This window comes from Lepidochelys olivacea (genome assembly GCF_965140295.1).
Source record: "Lepidochelys olivacea isolate rLepOli2 genome assembly, chromosome: 1".
Lineage (NCBI taxonomy): Eukaryota > Metazoa > Chordata > Testudines > Cheloniidae > Lepidochelys > Lepidochelys olivacea.
This window is the reverse complement of record NC_140411.1, coordinates 189793319-189820026: the sequence shown is the minus strand read 5'-3', so window position 1 is coordinate 189820026 and position 26708 is coordinate 189793319. Positions and strand designations below refer to the sequence as shown.

Below are 26708 nucleotides of genomic sequence, written 5' to 3'. Positions count from 1 at the left end.
TGCTCAAAGACTTTTTGTAGATGTTCCAGGTGTTCTGCCCAGGAATCCGAAAATATGGCCACATCGTCAAGGTAGGCGACTGCATATTCTCCTAACCCCTATAGGAGACCATCTACAAGTCTTTGGAAGGTGGCAGGTGCATTCCGCAGCCCGAAAGGGAGTACATTAAATTCATACAGCCCAACATGTGTGGTGAAGGCTGACTTTTCCTTAGCGGATTCATCTAGCGGTACCTGCAAGTACCCCTTGGTTAAGTCCAAGGTAGAGATGAACTGGGCCCGTCCCAGTTTCTCTAATAATTCATCTGTGCATGGCATTGGATAGTTGTCTGGGCGAGTTAGAACATTTAGCTTATGGTAGTCCACGCAAAAACGTATCTCCCCGTCTAGTTTGGGAACTAGAACCAATGGAGATGCCCATGCACTGCCAGAGGGGCGGATTACACCCATCTGTAACATATCCTGGATCTCCCATTCTATAGCAGTTTTAGCTTGAGGAGACACCCGGTAAGGTTGGGTGAGCAATGGAGTAGTATGCCCGTTCAGTCAGTCCTGCGGTGGCTGAGAATGTCGGCGCGTAGCAAGTGCACAGGTCCTGGATCTGCTGTCGCTGTATACGCCCAAGGGTCATGGAGAGATTCACCTCTTCCATGCCACCAGCACTTTTGCCTTCATAGTAGACACCTTCAGGCCACTCAGCGTCATCTCCTCCCTGGGCTGTAAACTGACAAACCTTTAATTCTCTGGAATAAAAGAGCTTTAGAGAATTAATATGGTATACCTTAGGCTTTCGGTTGGAGGTGGGGAATGCTATGAGATAATTAACAGCTCCCAGGCGCTCCTGGACCGTGAATGGCCCTTCCCACGATGCTTCCATTTTATGGGCCTGGAGCGCCTTTAAGACCATGTCCTCGTCCCCTACTTTGAAGGAACGCTCTCTGGCATATTTATCATACCAGGCTTTTTTTTTCTTTTTGAGCATCCTGTAGGTTTTCTTTAGCAAGGGCTCAAGAGGTTCGGAGGGTGTTTTGTAGCTTGGTTACAAAGTCCAGAATGTTAGTTCCTGGAGAAAGTGTAAATCCCTCCCATTGCTGCTTCACCAACTGTAATGGCCCCTTAACCTCGCGGCCATATAAAAGTTCAAATGGTGAAAACCCTAAACTGAGGTGTGGTACAGTTCTGTAGGCAAAGAGCAACTGCTGCAATACTAGGTCCCAATCATTGGAGTGCTCATTTACGAATTTACGTATCATGGCCCCCAAAGTTCCATTAAACTTCACCACCATGCCATTTGTTTGATGATGGTAAGGGGTGGTAACCAAGTGATTTACCCCATGAGCTTCCCAAAGGCTTTCCATAGTTTCTGCCAGGAAATTAGTTCCTGCATCTGTGAGGATGTTGGAGGGCCAACCTACCCTGGCAAAAATGTCTGCTAGTGCCTGGCACACACTTTTAGCCCTGGTGTTGCTTAGAGCTGCTGCTTCCGGCCATCGGGTGGCAAAATCCATGAAAGTCAGTATGTACTGCTTTCCTTTGGGTGTCTTTTTCGGAAAAGGACCCAGAATATCCACAGCTACTCACTGAAATGGAACTTCAATGATAGGGAGTGGCTGGAGAGGGTATTTGACCTAGTCTTGGGGTTTTCCTACCTTTTGGCATACCTCACAAGACCGGACATAGGTAGAAACATCCTTGCCCAGTCCCTCCCAGTGGAATGACCTCCCCAAACGGTCTTTGGTCCTGTTCACCCGAGCATGGCCACTAGGATGATTGTGGGTTAAGCTCAAGAGCTTGACCCGGTACTTAGTTGGAATTACCAACTGTCTCTGAGGATGCCAGTCTTCCTGGTGTCCACCAGAAAGAATTTCCTTGTATAAAAGTCCTCTTTCTACAACAAACCTGGATCGATTGGAAGAGCTGAGAGTTGGTGGCTTGCTTCGTGCCGCCGTCCAAGCTCTCTGGAGGCTTTCATCTGCTTCCTCTTCTGTCTGGAACTGTTCCCTTGATGCTGGAGACATCAGTTCCTCATTGGATTGTGGACCTCGGCTTGGTCCCTTTGGAAGCGATGTAGGGGATGGGGCTGTTTCCGTTGACAGTGAACCGCTCTCCACTGGTGTACTATGTTGGGGTTCAGGTTCCGGCTGAACCTCTTGTGTAGGGTTATGGGCTGCTGCCGGTTCAGGTTCGGTGGGGCCCTCTGGTGTTGGGGTTGCAAGTACTGGATTCAGTGCTGGCAATGGGTCTGGTGCTAGTAGTTCCACCGGTTCTGGTTCTGGCTCTGTCTGGGACTGGATCCACTACTGCTGTTGCAGACATCGTCCCGGTGTCCGGGTCCATCACCTCTGACTGGGTCCTGGTAGAAGTTTCCGGAACAGAGCTAGGAATGACGGCTTGTTTAGCCTAGCTGCGGGTGACCATTCCCACCCTCTTGGCTCGCTTCACTTGGTTGGCCAAGTGTTCCCCCAACAGCATGGGGATGGGATAATCATCATAGACTGCAAAAGTCCACATTCCTGACCAGCCCTTGTACTGGACAAGCAACTTGGCTGTAGGCAAATTGAAAGAGTTGGACTTGAAGGGTTGAATCATCACTTGGACCTCTGGGTCGATTAAGATGGGGTCCACTAAGGAAGCATGGATAGCAGACACTTGTGCTCCGGTGTCCCTCCACGCAGTGACCTTGTTCCCGCCCACACTCACAGTTTCCCTCCGCTCCAAGGGTATCTGGGAGGTATCTGGGCCAGAGGACCTCTGGTATGATTCCACTGCAATGAACTGTAATCTGTTGGGGTTCTTGGGGCAGTTGGCCTTTACATGCCCCGGCTCGTTACATTTAAAACATCGTCCAGCTGACGGGTCACTGGGGTGAGGTGGGTTGCTGGAGAACGGTGTGGCGGGACGATAAGGTTTCTGGAGGTTTCCTTGGGGGGTAGTTGGGGCCTTGGGCTGCCCCCGATAGTAGGTGTGGTCTGAAGTTGTCCCTTCTGGTATCCGCTCCAACTGCGACCAGTTTTTTTCCTTTCTGCCACCTCCACCCATTTGGCTCCAATCTCCTCTGCCTCGATTACAGTTTTGGGCTTCCCGTCTAAGATGTATCTTTCTATTTCCTAAGGAACACCCTCTAAGAACTGTTCCATTTGCATTAGGAAGGGCAAATCTTCTGGAGATTTAACACTTGCTCCTGATATCCAGGCATCCCAATGTTTCACAATGTGGTAGGCATGTCAGGTAAATGACACGTCTGGTTTCCACCTTAGGGCTCTGAACCGCCGACGGGAATACTCGGGTGTTAGCCCCATTCTGACTCTCGCCTTGGTTTTAAACAGTTCATACTGGTTGATGTGTTCTTTAGGCATTTCAGCCACCACCTCAGCTAAGGGTCCACTGAGCTGCAGCCTCAGCTCTACCATGTATTGGTCTGTAGAGATGCTGTACCCAAGGCAGGCCCTTTCGAAGTTTTCTAAGAAGGCATTGGTATCATCGCCTGCCTTGTAGATGGGGAACTTTCTGGGATGGGAAGTGGTACCTGGAGAAGGATTGCTAGGGTTTGTTAGTATATTCTGCTGAGCCTTTGCCTTCTCCATCTCCAGTGCATGCTTCCTCTCTTTTTCCTTTTCTTCCATTTTCATCCGCATGAGTTCTATCTGTCTTTCATGTTCCTTTTGTTTTTCCTCACCCTCAAATCTGGCTAATTCCAGCTTTTGTTGAACCGTGGAGTCTGTCATCGTAACCTCTCTGTTTTTAACTAACTTTACACCTGAGAGTTAGAAAGAAAACAAAACAAAAAAAACCCTTGGCTTGTAAAATTTTGTTGTGCTGTCCGGATACCTATGTTCTCTGATACTGATTGTCAGCTTACAGAGAAATCCTAAAAAAAAAAAAACCCTAACACCTTTGTCTCCAGGCAAATAGGCAGAAAATCCCTCTAGTTGCTCTTAGGTTAAAAAAAAAACAAAAAAAAACCTTCTTAAGGTCTGTGAAGACTGGTGAATTTCCCTACAGGTGGTTAACTACCCTGCCTTTAGGTAGAGAAAACTCCAGCTCACAAAAGATAATTCCCTTTTGTCTCTGCTCTGGACCCAAAGCAGAGAAAAAAAACTCTAACTGCTTTCAGCCAAAAACCTGCTTTTCAGCAGCCCAAAGGAAAAAAAAATTCCTTTTTAAGATCTGTGCTTTTTGTTCAAAAAATCAAAATCCTAAAAAAAAAAAAAAAAACCCAAAAACTAACACCTTTGTCTCCAGGCAAATAGACAGAAAACCTCTCTAGTTGTTTTTAGGTAAAAAACAACTTCAGGTCTGTGAAGACTTGTGAATTTCCCTGCAGGAGGTTAACTACCCTGCCTTTAGGTAGAGAAAACTCCAGCTCACAAAAGACAATTCCCTTTTGTCTTTGCTCTGGCCCTTTTTCCAGATCATTTATGGATATGCTGAATAGGACTAGTCCCAGTACAAACCCCTGGAAGACAACACTATTTACCTCTCTCCATTCTGAAAACTGACCATTTATTCTTACCCTTTGTTTTCTGTATTTTAACCCACTACCAATCCGTGAGAGGACCTTCCCTCTTATCCCATGACAGCTTACTTTGCTTAAGAGCCTTTGGTGAGGGACTTTGTCAAAGGCTTTCTGAAAATCTAAGTATACTATATCCACTGGATCCCCCTTGTCTACATGTTTGCTGACCCCCTCAAAGAATCTAGTAGATTGGTGAGGCCTGATTTCCCTTTACAAAAACCATGTTGAATCCTCCCCAAGAAATCACGTTCATCTATGTGTCTGACAATTTTGTTCTTTACTATAGTTTCAACGAGTTTGCCCAGTACTGAAGTCAGGCTTACTGGCCTGTAATTGTCAGGATCACTTCTGGTGCCCTTTTTAAAAATTGGCATCACATTAGCTATCCTCCAGTCATTTGGTACAGAAGTTGATTTAAATAATAGGTTACAAACTACAATTCGTAGTTCTGCAATTTCACATTTGAGTTCCTTCAGAACTCCTGGGTGAATACCATTGGTCCTGTTTATCAGTTTGTTCCAAAACCTCCTCTAATGACACCTCAATCTGTGACAGTTCCTCAAATTTGTCACCTAAAAAGAATGGCTCAGGTTTGGGAATTTCCCTCACATCCTCAGTCATGAAAACCAATGCAAAGAATTCATTTAGTTTCTCCACAATGGCCTTATCATCCTTGAGTGCTCCTTTAGCATCTCAATTGTCCAGTGGCCCCACTGGTTGTTTAGCAGGCGTCCTGCTTCTGATGTACTTTAAAAAAAAAATTGCGATTACTTTTTGAGTCTTTGGCTAGCTGTTCTTCAAATTCTTTTTTGGCCTTCCTAATTATATTTTTACACGTCATTTGCCAGAGTTTATGCTCCTTTCTATTTTCCTCACTAGGATTGAACTTCCACTTTTTAAAGGATGGCTTTTGCCTTTCACTGCTTCTTTTACTTTGTTGTTTAGCCACGATGGCACTTTTTTGGTTCTCTTACTATGTTTTTTAATTTGGGGTATACATTTAAGTTGAGCCTCTATTATGGTTTCTTTAAAAAGTTTCCATGCAACTTGCAGGAATTTCACTTTTTGCACTGTACCTTTTAATTTCTGTTTAACTAAATTCCTCATTTTTGAGTAGTCCCTCTTTCTGAAAGGCCCCTGCTCCTGCTTAGAAGCCTATGCCATTATTTTCTCTTTCATTGTAAAACAATAAGTGGTCATAGAAAAAGCTAGATTTCAATACTGAGAAGCATCATGTACCAAAACACTGTAAAACAATTAATCCTCTTCCTCAAAAAAAGTGTTTTTAAAGACTATATAAAATAATTTGTTGAGCTATCTTGATGCATGAACAGTAGCAGACTATACTGTAAACTATAAGGCCAGGATTTATTACCAAACTTTAATTCCCCAAGGCAAGTCTAGTAGAGGCTAAAAGAAGTGAAAGATAAGTTTCTGGAGGGAAGAAGTCTCTGAGTATATTGCTCTTGGAGGCAACAGCCATTATTATGTAATTCCCAGAGCAGCTTTGCCATCAACCTCACCCTTCCTGTCAGCTAGAGGTTAGATGCTGCAGTGGAAGCCTACATTAAATAACGTTGGGGAAAAGGGAGGGAAAGAGAAAAATGAAGACTTGGAGAGAGTTCTATAAAATGAAGTTGTAAAGTACATGTTGTAAATCCATCTAATGTGGCCTCACTAGTCAGAAAGTCATCTTTGGGGAAAAGAGGCCACATGCCATTGCTAAATTTAATGGTTCCCTTTCTTATTTATCTGCAGCAAGAGAGGCAACAACATCAAAGCTCATAACTAATACTCTGTCTTTTCCCTTCAGACACAACATGCACTTCCACTCTTATTTATTGGAGGCGCACTCCTTTCCCAGTAGGAGAAAGCCAGCATTTCAGTACCTTTTGTAGGGACTGTTAAGGCAGCAATTTTTTTTCTCTGAACCAAAAAACAGATTGGGCATTTAAAAATTGAGCTGGAAATAAATACCACAAAATCAAGTATTATAGTTACATAACGTCCCATCATCCATGGGGTTCAAGATTAGGCTGAGGGCAAACTACCATAGTTGCCATTGTAGAGCCAACATTATCCACAGACACCATAGTTATGTTCTGCTCAAAGAACAGGTTGTTTAAAATGACAACCATTGTAAATATTCTGCCCATTTAGTGACAAGGGTCATATGTCTAATGAAGTGACAAGGGTCATATGTCTAATGATCTGGAGTACAAAAATAATTTAGTAATTAATATGTACAACAACAAAAAATTCAAAGTGATATGGAGTCTTAAGGGGAGCCAATGTAAAGATTTTAAATCAGTAGTGGTGCTGAAACAATTGTATAAAAGTGTGTGCTGAGCATTCTGCAGTAGCTGTGTTCTAGAGACAAGTGCTTTAGGGATGGGGGGGCAGAAGGAGGGTAAATGGTTATGTCATATCCCCTGCTTATTACTGCTTTAGATGAGAAGGGGGGTGGAACAGTTGAGGCTACTGGGCAACTGCTGGTATTTTGTTTCCAATCTGAGCACTACTAGAGATAACATAGTCTGTTACTGTAAAGGAAGAAGATACGCATCCCTAGTCTGTTCTGATGGCATAATACACGAGTATATAATACTTGAATCTTGGATCTGGAAGCACTTGGAACTATTGTGAAACAGTATCATTCAGCACTGTTTAAAATGAACTAAAATAATTTCTATTATGTTTTATGAAATTACTTGGTATCCATTATATGGAGTCCTGTTCACTAAAGAAGAAGTTGACAGCTGACATAATTCAATGACAAAAATAAAAATCTGAGTGCCTGCCACATAATGATGAAAACATGAATTATATGTCTGTGTAATACCTAGTTGCAATGTGATTCTTGAGGAATTTGTGTAAAGTTCTTTGTGCTTAGTACAATGCTTAGTAAAATAATAACAACAAATACACTATAGCAAAGAGAAGTTGGCTTTCATGAAAAATGATCCAAAGAACCTGTCAACAGCCAATAAGATATAAATTAGGCCTACTAGTTCCTGGTAAACTAATTATTGACTTCTAACATATAATCAATTAAAACTGAAATAGAATCTTTGTCACTTGCAGTCCGATATCATTATATACTTGTGTCAAATCTTATTTGCTTTCTGGAAAGTAGAACATTAACTCAGTGTTTAGAGCTCACTCAGATGTAAAGGGTAGAGTAACCAGTGAGAACTGAAGATAGAGCTGAAGGATCTCAGAAGCAATACAGAAAATTCTACCAAAACAGTTACTTGGTGCTCAAAATGGAGAAAGCTTGTGCAGAAGCAGATTTTTTTTGCTTCGATTGCAAAGGGCTGAGCTATAGCCAAATTTTAGGCTTTTACATTTTTTTGGCAAAGTAAAATACTTATTTTGTCTGGCTGTATCTAGCACATTCTGAAAACTTTTAAGTTAAGATGTGGTGCTTCTAATGTAGACCTTCTGAGAGGGATATTTTTGTTGAGTTAACTGATCCTCTCCACCAGCCTATAACATTTTAAGCACACTAAGATTCACTGCTATAGAATGATTGGAAGGTTCTGTAGGTTGATTGGAATGATTCATTTAAATAAAAAGAAAAGGAGGACTTGTGGCACCTTAGAGACTAACAAATTTATTTGAGCATAAGCTTTCGTGAGCTACAGCTCACTTCATCGGATGCCACAATTACTCCTTTTCTTTTTGCGAATACAGACTTACACAGCTGCTACTCTGAAACCTTTCATTTAAGTAGGATTTTGCAAGACAAATCTGTAGTTGAACATAAAACAACATTTCCCAAAGCATTAGATAGGAAGCATAAATGCAGAATCAGGCAGACATTAGATATATCCTCAGCTGATGACAAAAGTTTATTTGGTAAAGTTATTAAAGCCTGTTTAAAAATTTGATGGAACTGCACAAATTCACCATTTTCTGAATTGTTGCCAGTGCTGATGAACACCCTCTGCAGCCAGGTGGGAATCATATCAAAAGCACATTGCATATCTAAGCCCTGGGAATTGGAACTAAGCCCTGGATAACAACTACTGTATCATTCAGATGTATGATAGAGAGTGTTTTATGTCTCCTTAGGACACATAAATGAAGCAAGACATGTGGGAAAGTTGCCAGAGGATTGTGTTGACTCCCAGGAGCACATAGAGATTTACAAATGCATAAGACTTTGGGGAGGGGGTCTAGTTCTTACCTTGTGTAACTTCATTGACTCAGTTGAACTGCTCAAGGGATGACTTGACCCAGGGTCTCTATCCTGGTCAGCTTAAGTCAGACAGACAAGTATGATATGTGGGGAAAACAGCAGTTCAGAGATAGCAAGGGAATAAAATTGGCATGGAAATCAATGCAAAAGAAGTGATTAAGGAAAGATATGGAAGAAGAAGGATGTTTAGCTGCCAGGAAAAGGGAGACTGTTCCAAGTGTGGGGGCAGCATGAAATGAGATGCACAGCCAAGTGTGGGAAGGGAAAAGGGGAGCAGTTACGGGAGAGGATATATGGAGTGAGAGGGAAAGAAGGGTGAAATTAGAGACAAAATGTAGACAGATGTGAAACCTGTGAAGAGACTGGAAGTTGGGGATTAGAAGCTTGAACTTGATGCAGTACAACACAAAGTTAATAAAGGGATTACAAGGATGGGGAGACGTAGTTGGAATGTCAGAAGAGCAAGATGAATTTTATCATAGGCATTTCAGTTATATTAGAATGTGGCGAGTATAAAGAGGTTATATTTTAAGAAAAGTTATTATCTAGACACCGTCCAGATATTTAGGAGTAGAGAGTAGAGGAAAGGATGATATTTTTTGGTTTTTAGAGGGAGACCTGGAGGTGTTGCAAATGAGTCTGAGATTTTGAACCTGGATTCCCAGGGAGGTGGTGCAGGTAGAACAGTCAGCAATGATAATGAGGTGTGGGAGTCCAAAGATGTTGGGAGAAAAGTTCAGTTCTAGACACGTTGAACCAAATACTGAAGCAAATGTATGTAGCTATAAGGAGCAAGTTACTGCTAGGTCGCCACATGAACTCTCTGCACCTGGCCAACAGGGGATGTTTGAGTATGTTGGGATAGAGGGGTGGGGTCAGACTAACCTGCATCTGTTCTGTGGGTGGAGAACTGATGAATATGAGTTTTTGACACGGATCCTTGGCCAGGCCTAGGTGACTCCAGTCTTAGATGTTTAGCAGTTATAAAAGCCCTAAAACTATAAGAATTCTTGTAAGGATCCACAAGACTAGAATCCAGGTGTGGGGCAGATGACATTCTCACATCATCATTGGGAGACAATGCAGAGCCACATCCAAAGAGCACTGTGGAGATTGGGAACTGCAGGAAGTACCGCCCAAAAGGTCCAGAGTGACAGCACCTTGTGGCCTTCTGATTGGCCCATGGTCACTATTTCACCATGGAGAGTGCTCCAGGAAGTTGTCTGGGCAGCTATGCAGGGTTCTTTGACTCCAGACTTCGCATCACTTGCTGATTTCCAATTTCTGACCCCAGCCTGATGCTGACCCTGACTCTTGCCTCATGATTCCAGCCTGGTAGCCATCTCTGACCCTGGCCTAACTCTGACCTTGACTCTTGCCTTTTGATCCTGGCTTTAAGCCATTACTCTGATCCCTGCTCCCTGACTACTGACTTGTGACTAACAGTAGCCCAGCTGTGGCTGCTAGGTCAGACCACCTAGGCCTGTGTGGCTGCAACAGGGGAAGGACAGAATAGGTTCCTTAATTATTGGGAGGGAGAGGATTTGGAGTCAGTGAGAAGATCCCGTTTTATCTCTCTGTTCCTAATTGCCAAGTGGAGATTTTTGGCACGATAGCCCCAATCATTGAGCTTTCATCTGGGAGATTCCCCCAATGCAATATTGCCCCTTTAAGAAGGAACCATCTCCCCACTTATGGAGTGTCAGGGTACCTCACTGCATCCTTCCCAATGCTTTGACTGCTAACTGTGGACCAGCCTAACTGTAGATGGCAGTTGGGCGGGCAGAGGAAGAATCAGTGGATTATGTAGATGCAGCATGACTCTTTGGGGGATCAGCATTGACTTCTGTGATAGCAGAGCTGAGGACATGTAGGCTGCACAGTATTGAAGCAGCTGGGACAGTTACAGGATATCCAGGAGGAAAAAGTAATTATGAAACTTATTGGTTCTCAGAGTTAATGTTTATCACATGCCAGTCATTTTGCTTCTAAAGCGCATAATAAAGTTGTAGACATTAAAGAGCAAAACTATTACAAATGACTGGCTTAAATGGAGGGTCTGTAAATCTCTGCTTTGATTGGAGACTTACAGCTGAAAGCTTTACAAATCTGATCATGTGTCCACTCTGTGGGTCTTTTTTTGACCTAAAAGGACACATCTTGGAGTTTCGGTGCTTATGAGGGTTGATTACAGAGGGATGTCGAAAGTTAGACTCAAAAGCATTTTCAGTAGCTCCAAAATAAAGATCAGAAATAACACATGCATGTGTCTTCACTACAGTGCTAAGGGAGGGTTACAAATTGTGAATACACTCAACTTGTATAAGATCAGCTATATTGACTTATACAGGGCTCCTAATCATTTAACACTTAAGGGGGGGAAATATACTACTGTTTTTAAAAATACTGAATGATTTGCACCAATAGCTACTGGTATGTTATACAGTAGTTAAGAGGCCAGTAGAAAGAGTTGCATTTTTATGACTTGTTCCCAGCAAAAGAAAAATAAGAGTATCCACTCTGCTGAAATTACTGATTAATACTATATGTGCTTCAAGCCTTCAGACTGCATTTAGCTATTTTTGACAATACAAAGGGATACTGCATACAAAGCTAAAGTGAGTGGAGTAATAGCAGATATACAGCATGTCATTTCCATTGGGTCTTAGATGTTTGTGGGAGGAGGGACTTTGTTATATATTGTTTCATTTATAGTCCAAAATTGATTTTAGGTTTTTGGGAATTTGGAGGGAAGGGGCACTGGGGACTGAAGGTTGGGAAGACAAGGGAATTGATGGATTAGAAGGGGGATTTGATGGAGGGGAGGGAAAGAAAGGGAAAAGGAAGGTGACCCACATAATGGACAGAGAGAGGTTGGAGAGCTGAAGGGCTGCAGAGAAAGGAGGGGGCAAGAAGGAGGAGAATCAACTAACAGTGGGAATACTAGCAAGTGATAACAGTGGATTTGCACTGGGAGGTTTGCCTGGATTGGAAGTGCAGGATTGGACCCTAAATCTATAATCAGTTTTTAAATGCAAACTGCAGTTTATGTAAATAGTGTTAAATACATCAAAACTAGAAATGTTCCTTGAACTTATACTGTGCACTATCTTACTTGCAGAAACATGATGGACACTTCACAGTCATCCAGCTGGTTGGCATGCTTCGTGGAATTGCATCTGGCATGAAGTATCTCTCAGATATGGGCTATGTACATCGTGATCTGGCAGCCCGTAATATTTTAGTCAACAGTAACCTCATGTGTAAAGTCTCTGATTTTGGTCTGTCACGAGTGTTAGAGGATGACCCTGAAGCTGCTTACACAACAAGTGTGAGTGTCTCTTATCTAATTTGAACAGTTTATTAAATTGTGTCAACTGCATTTGTTTTATTCCTATTTCAACCTAATTTGTGCCTCAGACATAGTAGTTTGGATTGACTGTTTTGTTTCATTATTAGTGTGTGGGGCTTGGATAACTGGGCTGTTTTTTTTAAATGTAATCTTCACTGAAGGTTTTTAAGTAATGCCGAAGCCACCCAGTTTTCTTATCAACCAGCGTTTTACTCCTCTCAGTAAATGCCAGCAACATTTCCACTCCCTTTTTCCCCACAGTAGCAGAGTGGTCTGTCCAGTCAGCAGGCCTAGTGGTCAGGGCCTGCTGCTCTAGTCTCTCTCTCAGTTCACTGTGTGAGGGGCTCCCTGAACAGGGGTCAGCTGGGTCAGCTTTCTTGTCAGTAGCACCCTAGTCCTGCCTGTCCCAGGACTAAGCATAGGGGAATCTGGAGGTGATAGGGTAACCCAGGTCCTCCCATTCCACCAGGTCCCAGACTAGGGCCCTGAAAGTGTGACAGCACCACCTGGCCTACACTTGGGTCACCTCCCGTTCACCTTCCCCAGCCACTTCCTACCCCACCCAATGTCTCAGTTTGGGGCACGGCTGCTGTTTGATAATAGTCCTTGTTCCAAACCCCCAGAGTCTCAGGCCTGATGCAGGCAACCCTCTGGTGCCCTGCACACAGTTCTCCCTATATCTGGAGTGGTCCCTACAGGGGGGTGTGGGGGAACCTCACAGCAGGGCCACCTCGGTAATCACTCCTTCACCTCCTGAAAATGGTTTCTCTCCTTCCCCACTAGCTGGGCTGCTGGAACTCTCTTTCCCCACTAGCTGGGCTGCTGGAGCTCTTTTCATACTGCTCCTTTCCCCAGGAACATGCTTGGCAGTGCCTGAGGAGCGGAGCTTTCCTGGCCCAGTCCTGTTCCAGCTTTCTCTTGTCTTGGCCTCAGTTAGGGGTTTATAAATCCCCATCATACCCACCCACAGCCCTGGTGTAAATTTGCAAAGACATGCTTTTTTAAAAAGTGAACAAAAAATTCTCGCTGATTCCTATGAACCACATGAAACATTTGGTCATTGTTTTCCAGGTAGAATGCATTCTAACATAATTGGATCACATGCAAGTCTTTATAACTGTGTTTGTGATCACCTTTATTAAGCACTCAAACCTTTAGCAATTTCATATGGACTAGCTTGTTTTTGAACTATCTGGTAGTATAGCAATATGTTGATTTATTCAGTCCCCTTAAAGCCCTGAACAAGCTTGCTAGTTTATCATTTTTCTTCACAGGTTATTCCCTCAGTATCAAATTAATAAAAATGCTGCCTTTTTTAGCATAAAGAATGTTAATTTCTTTTGGTCTTCTTAAAATTAGAGAAGTGGGATAACTTACTATGCTGTTAACATTATGGATCCATCTACTCAAACGTGAATCACAGTTTAGCTTTTTTAACATATTTTTTCAGCTGTTAACTTTGTTTTGTTCATTGGAAAGTTTGCCAGTATCTTCTTAGTGGCATTTTTACACATTTCTGTGATGAAGGCATGCAGTGTTGATGAAGATTAAGTTGATCTTGTACATTTTTCGACCGATATTGGCATCCAGTGATCCACTGACATTATCTAAAATATTCTGAAAAGTATCTTACCAGAGACTTGACCTCATAGGTACTCAGGAGTCTGGAACTCCCTTCAGTGGGAATACTATGAGTGGAAGAGCTGAAGGATCAACCCATCCCCCTCATTTATACTTCAGATATCTAATTATGTTGCTTACGTTTACTATCTGAAAGAGTACTGACCTTGTTTTCAAGGTTTAAGTCTCCTCATATTAATACTGAAGTGCATTATGCTATAAAAGTAAACGTGTTGGCTATAATGAAGAATACTTGTTTTTAAATTCTTGAACCTGGAGAACACTGTTCAAACTTGACTTACAACACATAAGATATACTGGATGCAGTATGAGGGGAATAAGAAATTGAGTATGTTGGTGTGTCGACAGAAGTTCCATACTGAACGACAGTCTTTTTGGTAAAATAAAATTTTAACTCCCTTTTTGTAATGATTACTAACATTAATGACAGGTTTCAGAGTAGCAGCCATGTTAGTCTGTATCCACAAAAAGAACAGGAGTATTTGTGGCACCCTAGAGACTAACAAATTTATTAGAGCATAAGCTTTCGTGGGCTACAGCCCACTTCATCGGATGCATAGAATGGAACATATAGTAAGATATATATAGATATACACACACATACAGATAAGTTGGCAGTTACCATACAAACTGTGAGAGGCTAATTAGTTAAGATGAGCTATTATCAGCAGGAGAAAAAAACTTTTGTAGTGATAATAATTTTTTCTCCTGCTGATAATAGCTCATCTTAACTAATTAGCCTCTCACCGTTTGTATGGTAACTTCCAGCTTATCTGTATGTGTGTGTGTATGTGTGTGTGTATATATATATATTACTATATGTTCCATTCTGTGCATCCGATGAAGTGGGCTGTAGCCCACGAAAGTTTATGCTCAAATAAATTTGTTAGTCTCTAGGGTGCCACAAGTACTCCTGTTCTTTTTACTAACTTTAAGAATCTTAACTAAATATATGCTCATTTCAAATAATGTTAATCTGCACCATAGAAACTAAAACGATTACACAGATACACAGCATATTCTAATTAATAGAGTATCCTTCCAGAATGCCCATAGACTTATGGGTTCCCATCATAAGGATCAGAAACAAAATGGCTACTCAACCTATTCCTTAACGTGCTTTCAGTTTAAGAAGTGGATTGCAGCCACAGTGTGGAACTGATCTAGTGTATTTCTATTGGAGTGACTATTCTGTTCATCCTGCTGAATTCACCGCAGCTACCATAATATGCCTAGGGTTTTGCAAAACAACAGGTTTGTATGTCTGTTTGGTGTTAAACCAAAAAATGGTTTGAAATTCTACACACTGACAATCTTTCAAAATGTTGCTGGCATTTACTGGAAGCGTTTCAGCACACTGAAAAAAATTAAAAGAAAGTCAGATATATCCAGTCTCAACTTTTTTGTAATACACCACTTCCAGCATTAATAGTCTATACACAAAAGACTCATGAAACTTTGTAATTTATTCCATTGTAAATGTGCTTCCCTTGTTTATTTCTTAAACCCTCCCACTGAATATAGTGATGGCTGGAGGAATTGATCAAACTGTTTTGATTCTTAAGGCAAGTTACAATTGGTTAAAACCACTGGGAAATGGTAGACCATTTAACCAAAAATAGGAATTTTCCCCTATTCAATGTAAAAAAATCATAGAACCTTAGAAAGTTTTCATGGGCTTTATCTATTCAATAGATTTTAACAGATATAACTATTGAGCGATTGTTCCATGTGTTTCATAGAGCTTAGATTTTATTATGTGCCTGCCTTTTTGGCTGTAGTATTGTGATTTTGCAATAATGAGGTAACTCATTGTAAAATCATGACCTGCTTTAGACTATAGCACATATGTCAGATATGTTTATGTCTGTTTGGTCAATCATTCACACTGGGTAGAGAGTTGAACAATGATAGCCTTTATCCACAAAGGCAGCTATCCTGTTCTTAATAGTGCTAAAGCACAGCATAATACACAAAGCTTTTTGCTTGAAAACTCTCCACAAACAGCATTATAAATGACTTGACATGCCTTCTGCATCACTCCTTCCTGCATTTGAGCTCTTTTTTGAGACTAGAACTGCAGAGAAGCAGAGAGCGCTTCATGTCAGACTTCATTAATTGAGGACACCTGCAAAATGGCTTTGTGAACCTCTAAACATAAAAGTTGGGTTCACAAAACTAGTTTGGATTCATGAACTATTTTACCTATAATTTAAACTCATGGGGTTTCCTTCTTCTCTTCCTCCCCTTGGAGATTTTCTTGCCCTTCTTTGTTATTTGGTAATTGGATCACTGGTTGCTTGGTTTTAATACCTAGAGTCATGGCTGTATCCTTAAAGAACAGAAAGGTTAATAATTCAGTTTGGGACACGTGATCAGCATACAGTAAGGAAAGATATGTATATCCTAAGAGTCAAATCAGAAGCTAATCTCTGTGATCCCAATTCTCCTTCTTCTCAGGAGACACAAGGTAGAAGAACATATATTCGTTACTGGGAATAATGGTTTCAGCCATAGATTGATGATAAAAAAGTGGCAATATGCCACTAGAGCATGTGACTATAGCCCAGGAAGCCTTGAGCTTCCTCTCTGTTGTCAACACAGTTGAATTGCGGCATTCACCTGACAACTATAACAAATTTTACCTTCACAATGTGTGCTCCTCAGCCACACAAGCTGCTATCCATTTCCTAAAGGCTTTGACTCCAGATGGAGCAGAGAATGGTATCAGCATCCTGGAGCTTTGATTAGTGAGGCTGGCCCTGAGAGCCTTTCAAAGAGTCTTCTGGAAATAAAACATTTTTCTCTGACCAGACAACTTAACCATAATGTCATATGTAAATCAGCAGGGGCCACAATACGACTATTCTACAGCAAGATCTTATACAGCTATTCCACTTGGCAGTTATTTACATCCAATCCATCAGGACACTGCACATAATAAAGGTGATATGCACAAAATCTGATGAGTTAATTAGGACTCTCTTGAAGTTGTTGGTCCTTAAGCAGGCCTTAAAGTTAACTCAAGGGAAGATCCCAAGGTGGACCCTCTCACATCTGTGTCCAAACATCTTACAGAATACATTTTCTCTGATCCCCCTTTCTACCTTGGATAATGAAGAAGATAAAACCAGGACACAAAGTCACCTTATAGCAGCTTACTGGCCAAGACATAATTGGTTTTCTGACCTAGTTAGGATGTCAGGAGGAACCTATTTTTTTCCCAAATGGCCAGGACCTCATTCACTCAGGAGATGATACCTTGCAAAAACTTGACAAACCTGATCTTAGCAGTGTGGTTCTTGAGTAAAAAGTTATAAGCTCATTATGTTACTCACCAAAAGTCATAAATATCCTCTTGTAAGCCAGGAAAATATCCACTAACAGAATCTACTGACACCTGGGGTAGCTTTTAGCATGATGCTAAGAGAAAGCAAAGAGATCAGTTTCTTCCAGTTGCAAAAAATATGGAACTTCCTTAGGCTGGTTTATTCATACTCGCAGGGTTTTGACCTTGAAGCTGTGTCCTTCAGCTCTCAACAAACGTGTGGGAGAACTCATGGACAACTTCTCTACTCCAATCCGCATGTTACTAGATCTATCAAAGCAGCATAAAATCTATTCAATTCCATATAATCTTTTTCCACATGCGGAGTAAACCTTGCACTTCAGGTGCTAATATACAGACTTTGTGCTCCTACAATATGGGTTGCTTTATTTCCTTTTTATAGAGATTCTAACAGCCAACTACCTATAGGGCATGCAGTACTCCACAGAAGAGCCTTGTGGCGTATTCCACAATGATATTGTTCTGTGCACCTCTCCTTTATTTATCTCCAAGTACAACACACTCTTTCTGTGATCACAGGAAATAGTGCTTCCTCCTTTTTTACCCTAATTTCTGTGCCAAAAAGAAAAAAGTGGCACAAGTTAGATATTTTCCTAGCAATCTGAGTCTACCTAGAAAGACTCAAGCCAATCTGAAGCCGTAAGACCCCTTTTTTTTGTAGATTCTCATCCATGGTGCAGGAGACAATGGTGCCAAGCTCTTGGCAGTTGGAGAAGATACTGTATGAGAGCAGAATTCAAATGAAAGAATATGAAGTTGTCATGTACTATGGCTAGAACAGGCTGTATACACTAAAGAAATATGAAAAGCAGCAGCTTGATTAAACATACACCCTTTGACCATGTATTACAAACAGGACTTGCGCCCCTCAGCAGACACAACCTTTAGCTAGAGAGTATTGCAATCCATTGGGGAATCCTAGGTTGCTCTTCTGTTGTTGTCCAATATATATTTTTATTTTCACACACTAGTCTATGTTCTGAGGTCTCACTACTATCACATACTTCTGGTGTGGTTTAGCAAATATCTCTTTACTTTCCCTTGTAAAGATTTATTTACTTCTGTGTTTAATTTCTCATAAAACATGTCCGACAATCCATCCCACCCTTGTCGCAGTCTTCCTAATACAGCTTTATCTGAAGGAGGTTACCTCTTGGACTGCACTCATCACATTTTTTTTAAAAAGTTGCCAGATTTTGCTATCCTTTTTCTGTTGGCACACACCACTAATTTTTTGCTAGTGTCAGGAGTTATTCCTATTAATATTTTCAGTAGCTTTGGGGAAAATTATTCCAGAGATTCTCCATGGAGAAGTACGTATGCCATGGGACACCATAGAATCTGCCAGTATATTGCCTCCCATCTGTGTGGACAAAGAGCCAGGCCTCAGATGGAAAGTGGGCCAGCATTTGCAGAGAGATGAAATTGAGAGGCAAACCAACATTTTTGCCTTCTCTGGTGTATTTAATGACTGGATCAGGCCTGGTTGGTTGGATCATTACTGATCCACAAACAGACTATTGCCAAGAAAAGTGTCCATCTCTTTTGGGCTGTTGAGCTAAGGACAGTGGGCCCTCTGACAAATCTGACATGTGAAAGCAGACAGCTGTAACTGAAGGAAAGCTGATGCATCTGATGGCTGACGTAAAGACAGATGTTATGGAGAATTGTAGAGTTCCCTGGTTCTAAAATTTAATCTGAAGAAGCTTTATTTATTTATTTGAGTCTCTATGCGTGACTGTTAGTAGAGTGGTACAAAATACTAGTTTGGGTTTTATTTTGTTTTTGGTACATCTGGGAGTGGAGTGGAGTTTAGGAACTGGAAAAAATGACAGATGAAGTTGTGAGAGGAAAAGGCCGGAGAAGAAATTACTAAGAAAAGTTGTTGCACTCCAAGCTCAAACTGAAACACTAGTTAAGAGACAATTTACAACTAGGAAAGGTGAAGCAGCTGGAGAATGCCAATAAGCACTGTAGTTTAGGATTAGTAAATTTCCCAAAGGCTTTAGACTGTGAGACTACTGTAAGAGCTCTTGAATAGTTTGAACAGTACAGGAAAAGACAAAAATCTCAGAAGCTGGCTTTCTGACTTCTGTGACATCCTTTTTTCCTCCAACCTACTGACAGAACTGAGGGTAAATGTGTTTTTGATATTAGGGTTAGCGGGTGGGGAGAATAAGAGATTTGTCTCTACTTGATGTAATGGAAGGCAAGACCTACAGCAAGATTCAATTTTGGAACAGAAAGTGGGAATTAAGACCTAGTAACACCCCATCTGCAATATTTGTGTCTCAAATTGATCAGGAACTGATAAGGCAACTTCTGAGAGACCTAAATGGTATGCCTTTTTCCAGGGAGACAAAATTTTACCTTTTACTAGAGGTTGCCAAGACAACACCAGATCGTAAAAAAAAAGACATTTCTAGCATATAAATAGGAACTTTAGTCAATACAGAGGGAGTTTAGGCTCGGTAGCCCTGTTTTCAGATAGCCCTATGTTGTAGCCCATGAACCAGTTTTCTTTAAAATACAGTAAAAGTTTATCTGCAATTATGAAGGAACTCTAAGTCCCAGAGAAACACGTACATGTGGGAAATGTGCATATGTAGTTAGAATAGACTTTGTAGCGCCACTGCATTGAGACTAAGTTGGTGATTCTGTTAATGGTGAAGCCTTAATAGGTCTGCCTTAAATGTGATTTAGTGAGATAAAAAGCTGCTTCAAACTGAATTATATGGTATATAAAGAAGAATTCAAGATTACTCCTGCCTATCTGTTATATTGCTGAATTCAGTCCTTAATATATTTTGTTTTTTCCCCAATTTTATGTAGAAATAGGATTATTACCTTGTCCTCACTGTATAATTTGGTGAACTTTATGGGCCTGATCCTGCTTAAATCAGCCTGAGATGCTAAAGTTGAATAAAGTAGCCCGAGCAGAGACACTTCAAGGTTATTAGATTCAATTGAGGAACAAAACAGATTGATGCCAGCAATCTAGTTAAATAGTAACCCAGGGCAAAACTTAAGTGAGATCAGAATGGGGCCCCAAATTTATACATTGAAATTAGGTGAATTATGTTGTTTTCATGAATCACACAATATCTATTTTCTTGTTATGGTACATGGATTACGCTCAGCCTAATGAGGAAAAAATGCACGATAGGTTGCTAAAAAGTATAAAAAAAAGTTACCTAGTTAATTCATGCTGACAAGTGATACTTATCGTATGAACTTTTTATGTGCTGGGACAAGCAGAATAGCTGGAAAATTTTCTTTAAGAATCAGCTTACCAGGAGAAAATAGAGTGAAACAATTACTGGTAACTGTTCAGGCAAAGTCAGAGAGTGAGTAGGTGCCACAAGGGTTTGTATTAACCAGTGTTTGTTTTCCCTTTCATTAACTGCGTTAGGTAGGGTAGAGTTTCTCATCTAGCTAATTTTGCAGACACCATGAAAATAAAACATTCTAGTATCACCAATATGAGAGGAATCTACAGAAAATTACTAATTATGGATTTGTATTTGGAACTCAGTTCACCTCTGAAGATATGGAAAGTGTTCTAGAATCCCACTGAATACTGTTTTATCTAGATTTTATATTTGATCTTGCTACCAATCAGCTAAAAAATGAATTCCTGCCTGATGGGGCATCTCAGGGGAAAGCCTAGCTGAACTTGTGTAGTCCAGCTAGTCTCTGCATTGCAGAGGTCCTACCTGTATCTTGGGGCTGATGAACCCCCCCACCTTTCCCCATCTTCTTCTTGGCCAACTGAGCACTACACAGCAGTGCAACTCCTTACCCTCCCTCGGAAGAGAATATTCTCAGAGTCATCTAGTTGGAGGACGTGCGCATATTCAGGTTGTCCCCCCTCACCATTTTTGACAAGGGGTAGGTTCCTTCCATTTCATGGAGCAGCACTGCTGACGTAGCTCCAGACAGAATGGTCAGCTTCAAGTAGCAATAGAGCTAATGAGGAGGAGCAGAAATAGCCTCCTGGGCTCCTCCTTCTCCCTTCTCCCCATTCCCTACAAATTACTTGGGTGAAGTGCAAGTTTGAACACCCTGTTCCCATCTCTGTCTTTCCCATTGCTGGGGATGAGGTGCAGGATGTTTGGAGAGTTGCTCCAGGGCAGTATTTCCCAAAGTGCAGGGACTAGATGGAAAGGATGAGGGTCAGCACACAGGCCTCAGTTTTTCTGCAGAGACCCCATTTTCATATTTTTAAAAGTAAGCCTGAGCTTTTATGGTTGTGAACAAAATCTTCAAAATGTGATCATACTATAACTAATGCAACAATGTCTGCCTACGGGCTTGTCTACACAGGGCAGCAATGCACACTAAATGGGGGTGATTTCTAAAATGCACCGACGTGTTGTGCAGTGACTGGGCCATATGGACCCTGCTGGTGCACACTAAAAGTTCCCTGGTGGGCATTAATGGAGTGCTGTGCAGCCATGTTGTTGGGCTTTAGAAATCCCACCCCTCCCGTGTGCATGGCCGCACCATGTAGAGAAGTCCTGCATTTGCAAAGAGCTTTAAACAATAGCAGAGAGGAGTGAACTGCTCTGTTTGTTTCAATGGGTGCTGACTCTGGTGCCAGTTGTACTTTAAAATGTCAGCAGTGTTAACTATTTCACTTCTGAGACCATGTGTGAAAGGAAAGGAGTTGTATTCCCAATGTGTGGGGGGGACATAGAAGATGTATAAATTAAGATAGGTCTTTTACAACACATGGTGGGATTGTGGTGGTGTTTGGGTAGTGGTGAAGTCTCATTTGCTTAAATTTCCAGCCCAACTGGCTCTGCAATCTGCTCTTGGAAAATTATTATACAGCCCCTCCATGTCACCTCCTTCACCAAGCCACTGTCCTCTTGATTGGTCAGCCTAGTGCAGAGGTAAGTTACATGAGAGTCTAGAGCCAATGCTCACTCTGTGCAAGCACACATAACCTTCGGGACCAAACAAGTGATGTGATTGCAGAAACAGTTGTGTTCCTCTCTACCTGTAACATTTAAAGGTGTCACTTCATCCAAAATTGATTAAATCACATCTTTCAAAGTAGAAAAAAAAATCTACTCACTGGGATGATGGTTGTTTTTTGTTTTGTTTTGTTTGCTGATTTGCAACAGACCATGTGTCATTTATCAAAATGTAAATACAGTAGAAGCTCACAGTTACAAACACCTCGGGAATGGAGGCTATTCATAACTCTGAAATGTTTGTAACTCTGAACAAAACGTTATGGTGGTTCTTTCAAAAGGTTACAACTGAACATTGCCTTAATACAGCTTTGAAACTTTACTATGCAGCTGAAAAATGCCACTTTTAACATCTTAATTTAAATGAAACAAGCACAGAAATCTTTTTTTAAACTTTCCCTTTATTTTTTTAGTAGTTTATATTTAATACGGTATTGTACTGTATTAGCTTTTTGGGGGCGGGTCTCTGTTGCTTCCTGATTTTGCACTTCCAGTTCCAAATGAAGTGTGTGGGTAGTCAGTCAGTTCGTACTCTGAGGTTCTACTGTATTTCAATCGATCCCTGTTCTTGGATTCTTTTTTAAGATTTTTTTTCCTGCTGAGCTTCTGGATTCATCTAAGGGTTTGTTGGTTGGTTGGTTGTTTTAGTTTGTTTTTTCCCGCTTTTTTATTTTATTCCCTGCTAAAAAGGCAAAAACATAACTAAACCCAGAAGCACAGCAGGAAAAGAACTTGGGGAAGATCTGTTATAATTATATTCTTCTTAGGACAAGAATAAAAGTAGTGAGTGTGAATTACAGTCTCCTTCCCCATATCCTTGTGATTTGTTGTACCTTGGTGTGTTCCCCTTCTTACGGTAGTTGTTTGTTGCTTAAACTATGAAGAGACAAGTAAATACTCCACAGTAAATTTGCACTGAGATTTGCATTTAGGGGCAACTTAATCCTGCATCATTAAAGATTGAATTTAGTCTCCAAACTTAATATAATAATTCTTCAGATGCCATTAAATTCCTTTTTTTCGTATCAAATATGTATCTTTTTCAAGGAAACAGTTTTTCCATAATGATTTTGGAAATTTAGCACCAGTCTTTTTTTACCTTTTACTCTTAAATTCTAAACCGTTATTCCCTTAATTTATCATAATTAATTCAGTCTCCAGCAGGAAGAGTGGACTAAATTTTCCAATCAATAAGCTACATAGCGTCTATGATGGCAAAGGGGCAGCTGCCTTTAGGAGAGTTGCAAGCTGTCTCTCTGCCAACTTGGATTTCAACTCACTTTCTCCTTGCCTTCTGCCAATTTCTCATGTGCAAATACTTTATCAACATACCTAGGTGAAGAGTTAAATTCTATTAACTATCTTATTGTTTGCTGAAGTTGGATATCAGGTTGTGTGTGAGTACAATTGTGAGGAACTGGATATGTGTATTGTGCGGGATTTTATAACAGAATTGAAAATGAGTTTGTTATGGAGCTCGGCAGTCAGTAATAGATATTATGATATTTTGGAGGTAAGAGTGAGATGAAATTGGTCTAGATGTTAATGTGGCTGTAGTGGTGACTTCCCTGATTTGTGGTAATTATGTTGATTATTTTCTCATGAGACAGGATCCTGAACTAGATGGACCCTTGGGTCCGATCCACTATGGTAATTCCTGTGATTTAAAAAGCAAGGGTAATTAATTATTGGAACAACTTACCCGGGGCTGTAGTGGTCTCTGTGTCACTTGAAGTGCTTAAATCAAAATTCTGTGTCTTTCTCAAAGATATGTTCTCGCTCAACGAAAAGGGCTTGATGCAAAAATTACACAATGACATTCCGTGCTCTGTGCTATGCAAGAGGTCATACTAGATGATCATAAAATGATCCCTTCTGACCTTAAAATGCATAACTTACCAAAAGAAGTGTGTTGTTTAATTTTGCCAAATGCATGTTAATGAAGGTAGTAACTAATGGTGAACACAGTAATTACAATTCAAATGGAAGCATAACATGGAATGCAAGCCAGGAAGAAGAATGTAAGAGTAATTTTGAGAAATGGGTTTGGAGCAGTGAAACCAGGCGGACAAGGACAAGCATATAAATCTGCAGAAAGATGTTTTATGTTGTACTAGTGAGACTCAATATAGAATATTGCGTGTAACTGTAAACTCCATATTATGGAGAAAACATGGCAGAAATAAAAAACTGTAGCAGAGCACAAGTGGGCAACCAAAATAATTTAGGATTTGGGTAGTTGAAACAGTTACAAAAAATTAGCCAAGCTAACTTTTATAGATAAAATAGCCTGTGCAGAGAATTTTCTGAGAATAAAGATTCAGAAGAGAAAGAAACAAGCATTGATAACAATAAACTCTTTAAATAGTAACTAACCCAATAACAGGAGGTCATGAAATGAAACTGAGGCGAGGAATAGCCTATAAAAAATGCAGTTTGAATTTTCACTGTGCTTGGTTATAATAAGAAACAAGAGGTAATAAAAGCAAATGGCAGACCGCAGGCCAGGAGGGAGTCTGGAATTTTTTTTAAAGATACAGATAAAATTAGATAGTGTCTTCAGCTATATTTTGGAAGTTAGGATAATGATATAGTTGAATTGATTTAGTTCAAATGTTGTGCGTTGACATTACAGTATACTGGTATGATGATCCATCTCAAAGGAAATCTATCCTTCACTTATTTTCAGAGGCAAAAAAGGGGATTTTTCCACCACTACGCTGCTTAGTGGATATAGCACGATAGACCTTTGCAGAATAATTGGTCCAATCTAGAAGGCATTATTTTTAAATTCAGATACAGAACCATACTAAATAAGTTACCAGTCCACAAAACCAAAGTTTTGTTAGGCCCAACACTTCCATTCTCCTTTTTGACCTTGTCTACACTGGAAAGGGACAGAGTGCTAGACATAATTTAGCATACAGTGTAGACAAAGATTATGTTTAACAGTGTGTCATGTGGTCATGGTTAATCCTAACCATGTACTGTATTTTGTTTTGTATCTATGTTTTAAAATATGCCTTCTAGATTACAGTTAAATCAACTAATATGAAGTTATCAGTCATTCTGGCATCAAATCCTCTGCTCCTTAGCTTTCGGACAGAGGTGCTGATTTGTTTAACAGACTGGAAGTGTCCCCGTTTCTCTTATGTATGAGAGGGTGTGTGCACCCATCAGAGCCACAGAGAATTGGCACACTGTACTACCTATACTGAGGAGGAAATGCTGTGGACCAAGTTCCAAAGGCATAATTCCTTCTCCTGTGTAATGGTGCTGTGTGTAACTCAGTCACTTTATTTCTATGTAAGGATACATCAGGGAGTGAGAAGATTGATGATGGGGAAGGTAAAAGGAGTACAACTACAAGGGAGAACATAGGAATAGAGAGAGATCATTATTTAGCAAGAGGAAAAAAGAGAGAAATCATGGGCAAGCTACATATTTCTCAACCTACCACCTTTTAAAATGTGGCTACCTACGACAGTATATTATACTCCATGTATCTAATAGCCTGGTATAGAGTTCTCTTTCCTCTCTAAGTTGCTTTTATGAAAAATCTAACAAAATAAAAACTATGCTTCCCAGACAACGTACAATTCAGAAGGAATAATTTAAATAAATAACTGTCTTTATTATGTATTCAGAAATACAATTTCCTGTTTCTCCTGGTGACTTGATTCCCTAATTAAGGATTCTGGGATACATGGACAGGGTCACTTTCCTTGCAGGACTTTGGTAATACCTTCCACTGCATACAAGGAACTTTAAAAATATATTTTAGCTGCATCATATGTGGTATAAACTGCTTAGAGCCATAATGGTTACTCATTAGATTTGTCAAAGTATTGTCTGGGATAGTGTTGTGTAATTAACTAGTACAGCTTCTAGTGAGTCATTTTCAGAAGTGAACTTCCCTTGTGATCCATAACTGGAAATTTGTCCAGTGAGATCATGACATCAAACTATTCATTTTTCATAGGATTTTTTCCTTAAGATCTTCTGATTATTATTAAGATTGGCTTTTGTGAAAGGTATGGCACTCACTGAATTTGGGCCAAAACAAAAAGCCATTGTTAGCATCTAAGTTAGAGGTGGGCAAACTACAGCCCGGGGGCCATATCCAGCCTGCGGAACCATCCTGCTCGGCCCTTGAGCCCCGACACCTCCCCCGCTGTCCCTCGTCCCATGCTGCCGCACGTGGCTGCAAGCTCCTTAGCTCTGAGCGGCATGGTAAGGGGGTGGGGCGGCACGCGCGTGTGTGGCGGTGAAAGGGTTGGGTAGGGGATCCTGGGGGGCAGTCAGGGGACAGGGAGCGGTTGGATGGGGTGGCGGTTCTGAGGCAGTCGGGGAACAGGAGGGGTTGGATAGGGCGTGGGAGTCCCAGGAGGGTGTGTGGATAGGGTTCAGGGGGCAGTTAGGGGACAGGGAGCAGGGGGGGTTGGATAGGGGGTGGGATCCCGGGGGGGGGCAGTCCTGGGAGGGGACGGTCAGGGGACAAGGAGCAGGGGGGGTTGGATGGGTTGGGGGCTCTGAGGGGGGCAGTCAGGGGGCGGGAAGTTGGAGCAGGCAGATAGGGAGTGGGGGCCAGGCTATTTGGGGGGCACACCCTTCCCTACCCAGCCCTCCATACCATTTCACACCCCGATGTGGCCCTCGGGCCAA

The 26708-nt window shown here is 41.2% G+C and overlaps 1 protein-coding gene across 1 annotated transcript in view; it reads left to right on the top strand.

The window, feature by feature from the left end:
- EPHA6 (EPH receptor A6) overlaps nt 1–26708 on the top strand; it is an 850663-nt gene that overhangs the window by 762108 nt on the left and 61847 nt on the right. Inside the window, exon 15 of the mRNA XM_084646856.1 lies at nt 11841–12050. Within this exon, the coding sequence (XP_084502982.1) occupies nt 11841–12050 (210 nt within the window). The remainder of the gene's footprint in view (nt 1–11840; nt 12051–26708) is intronic.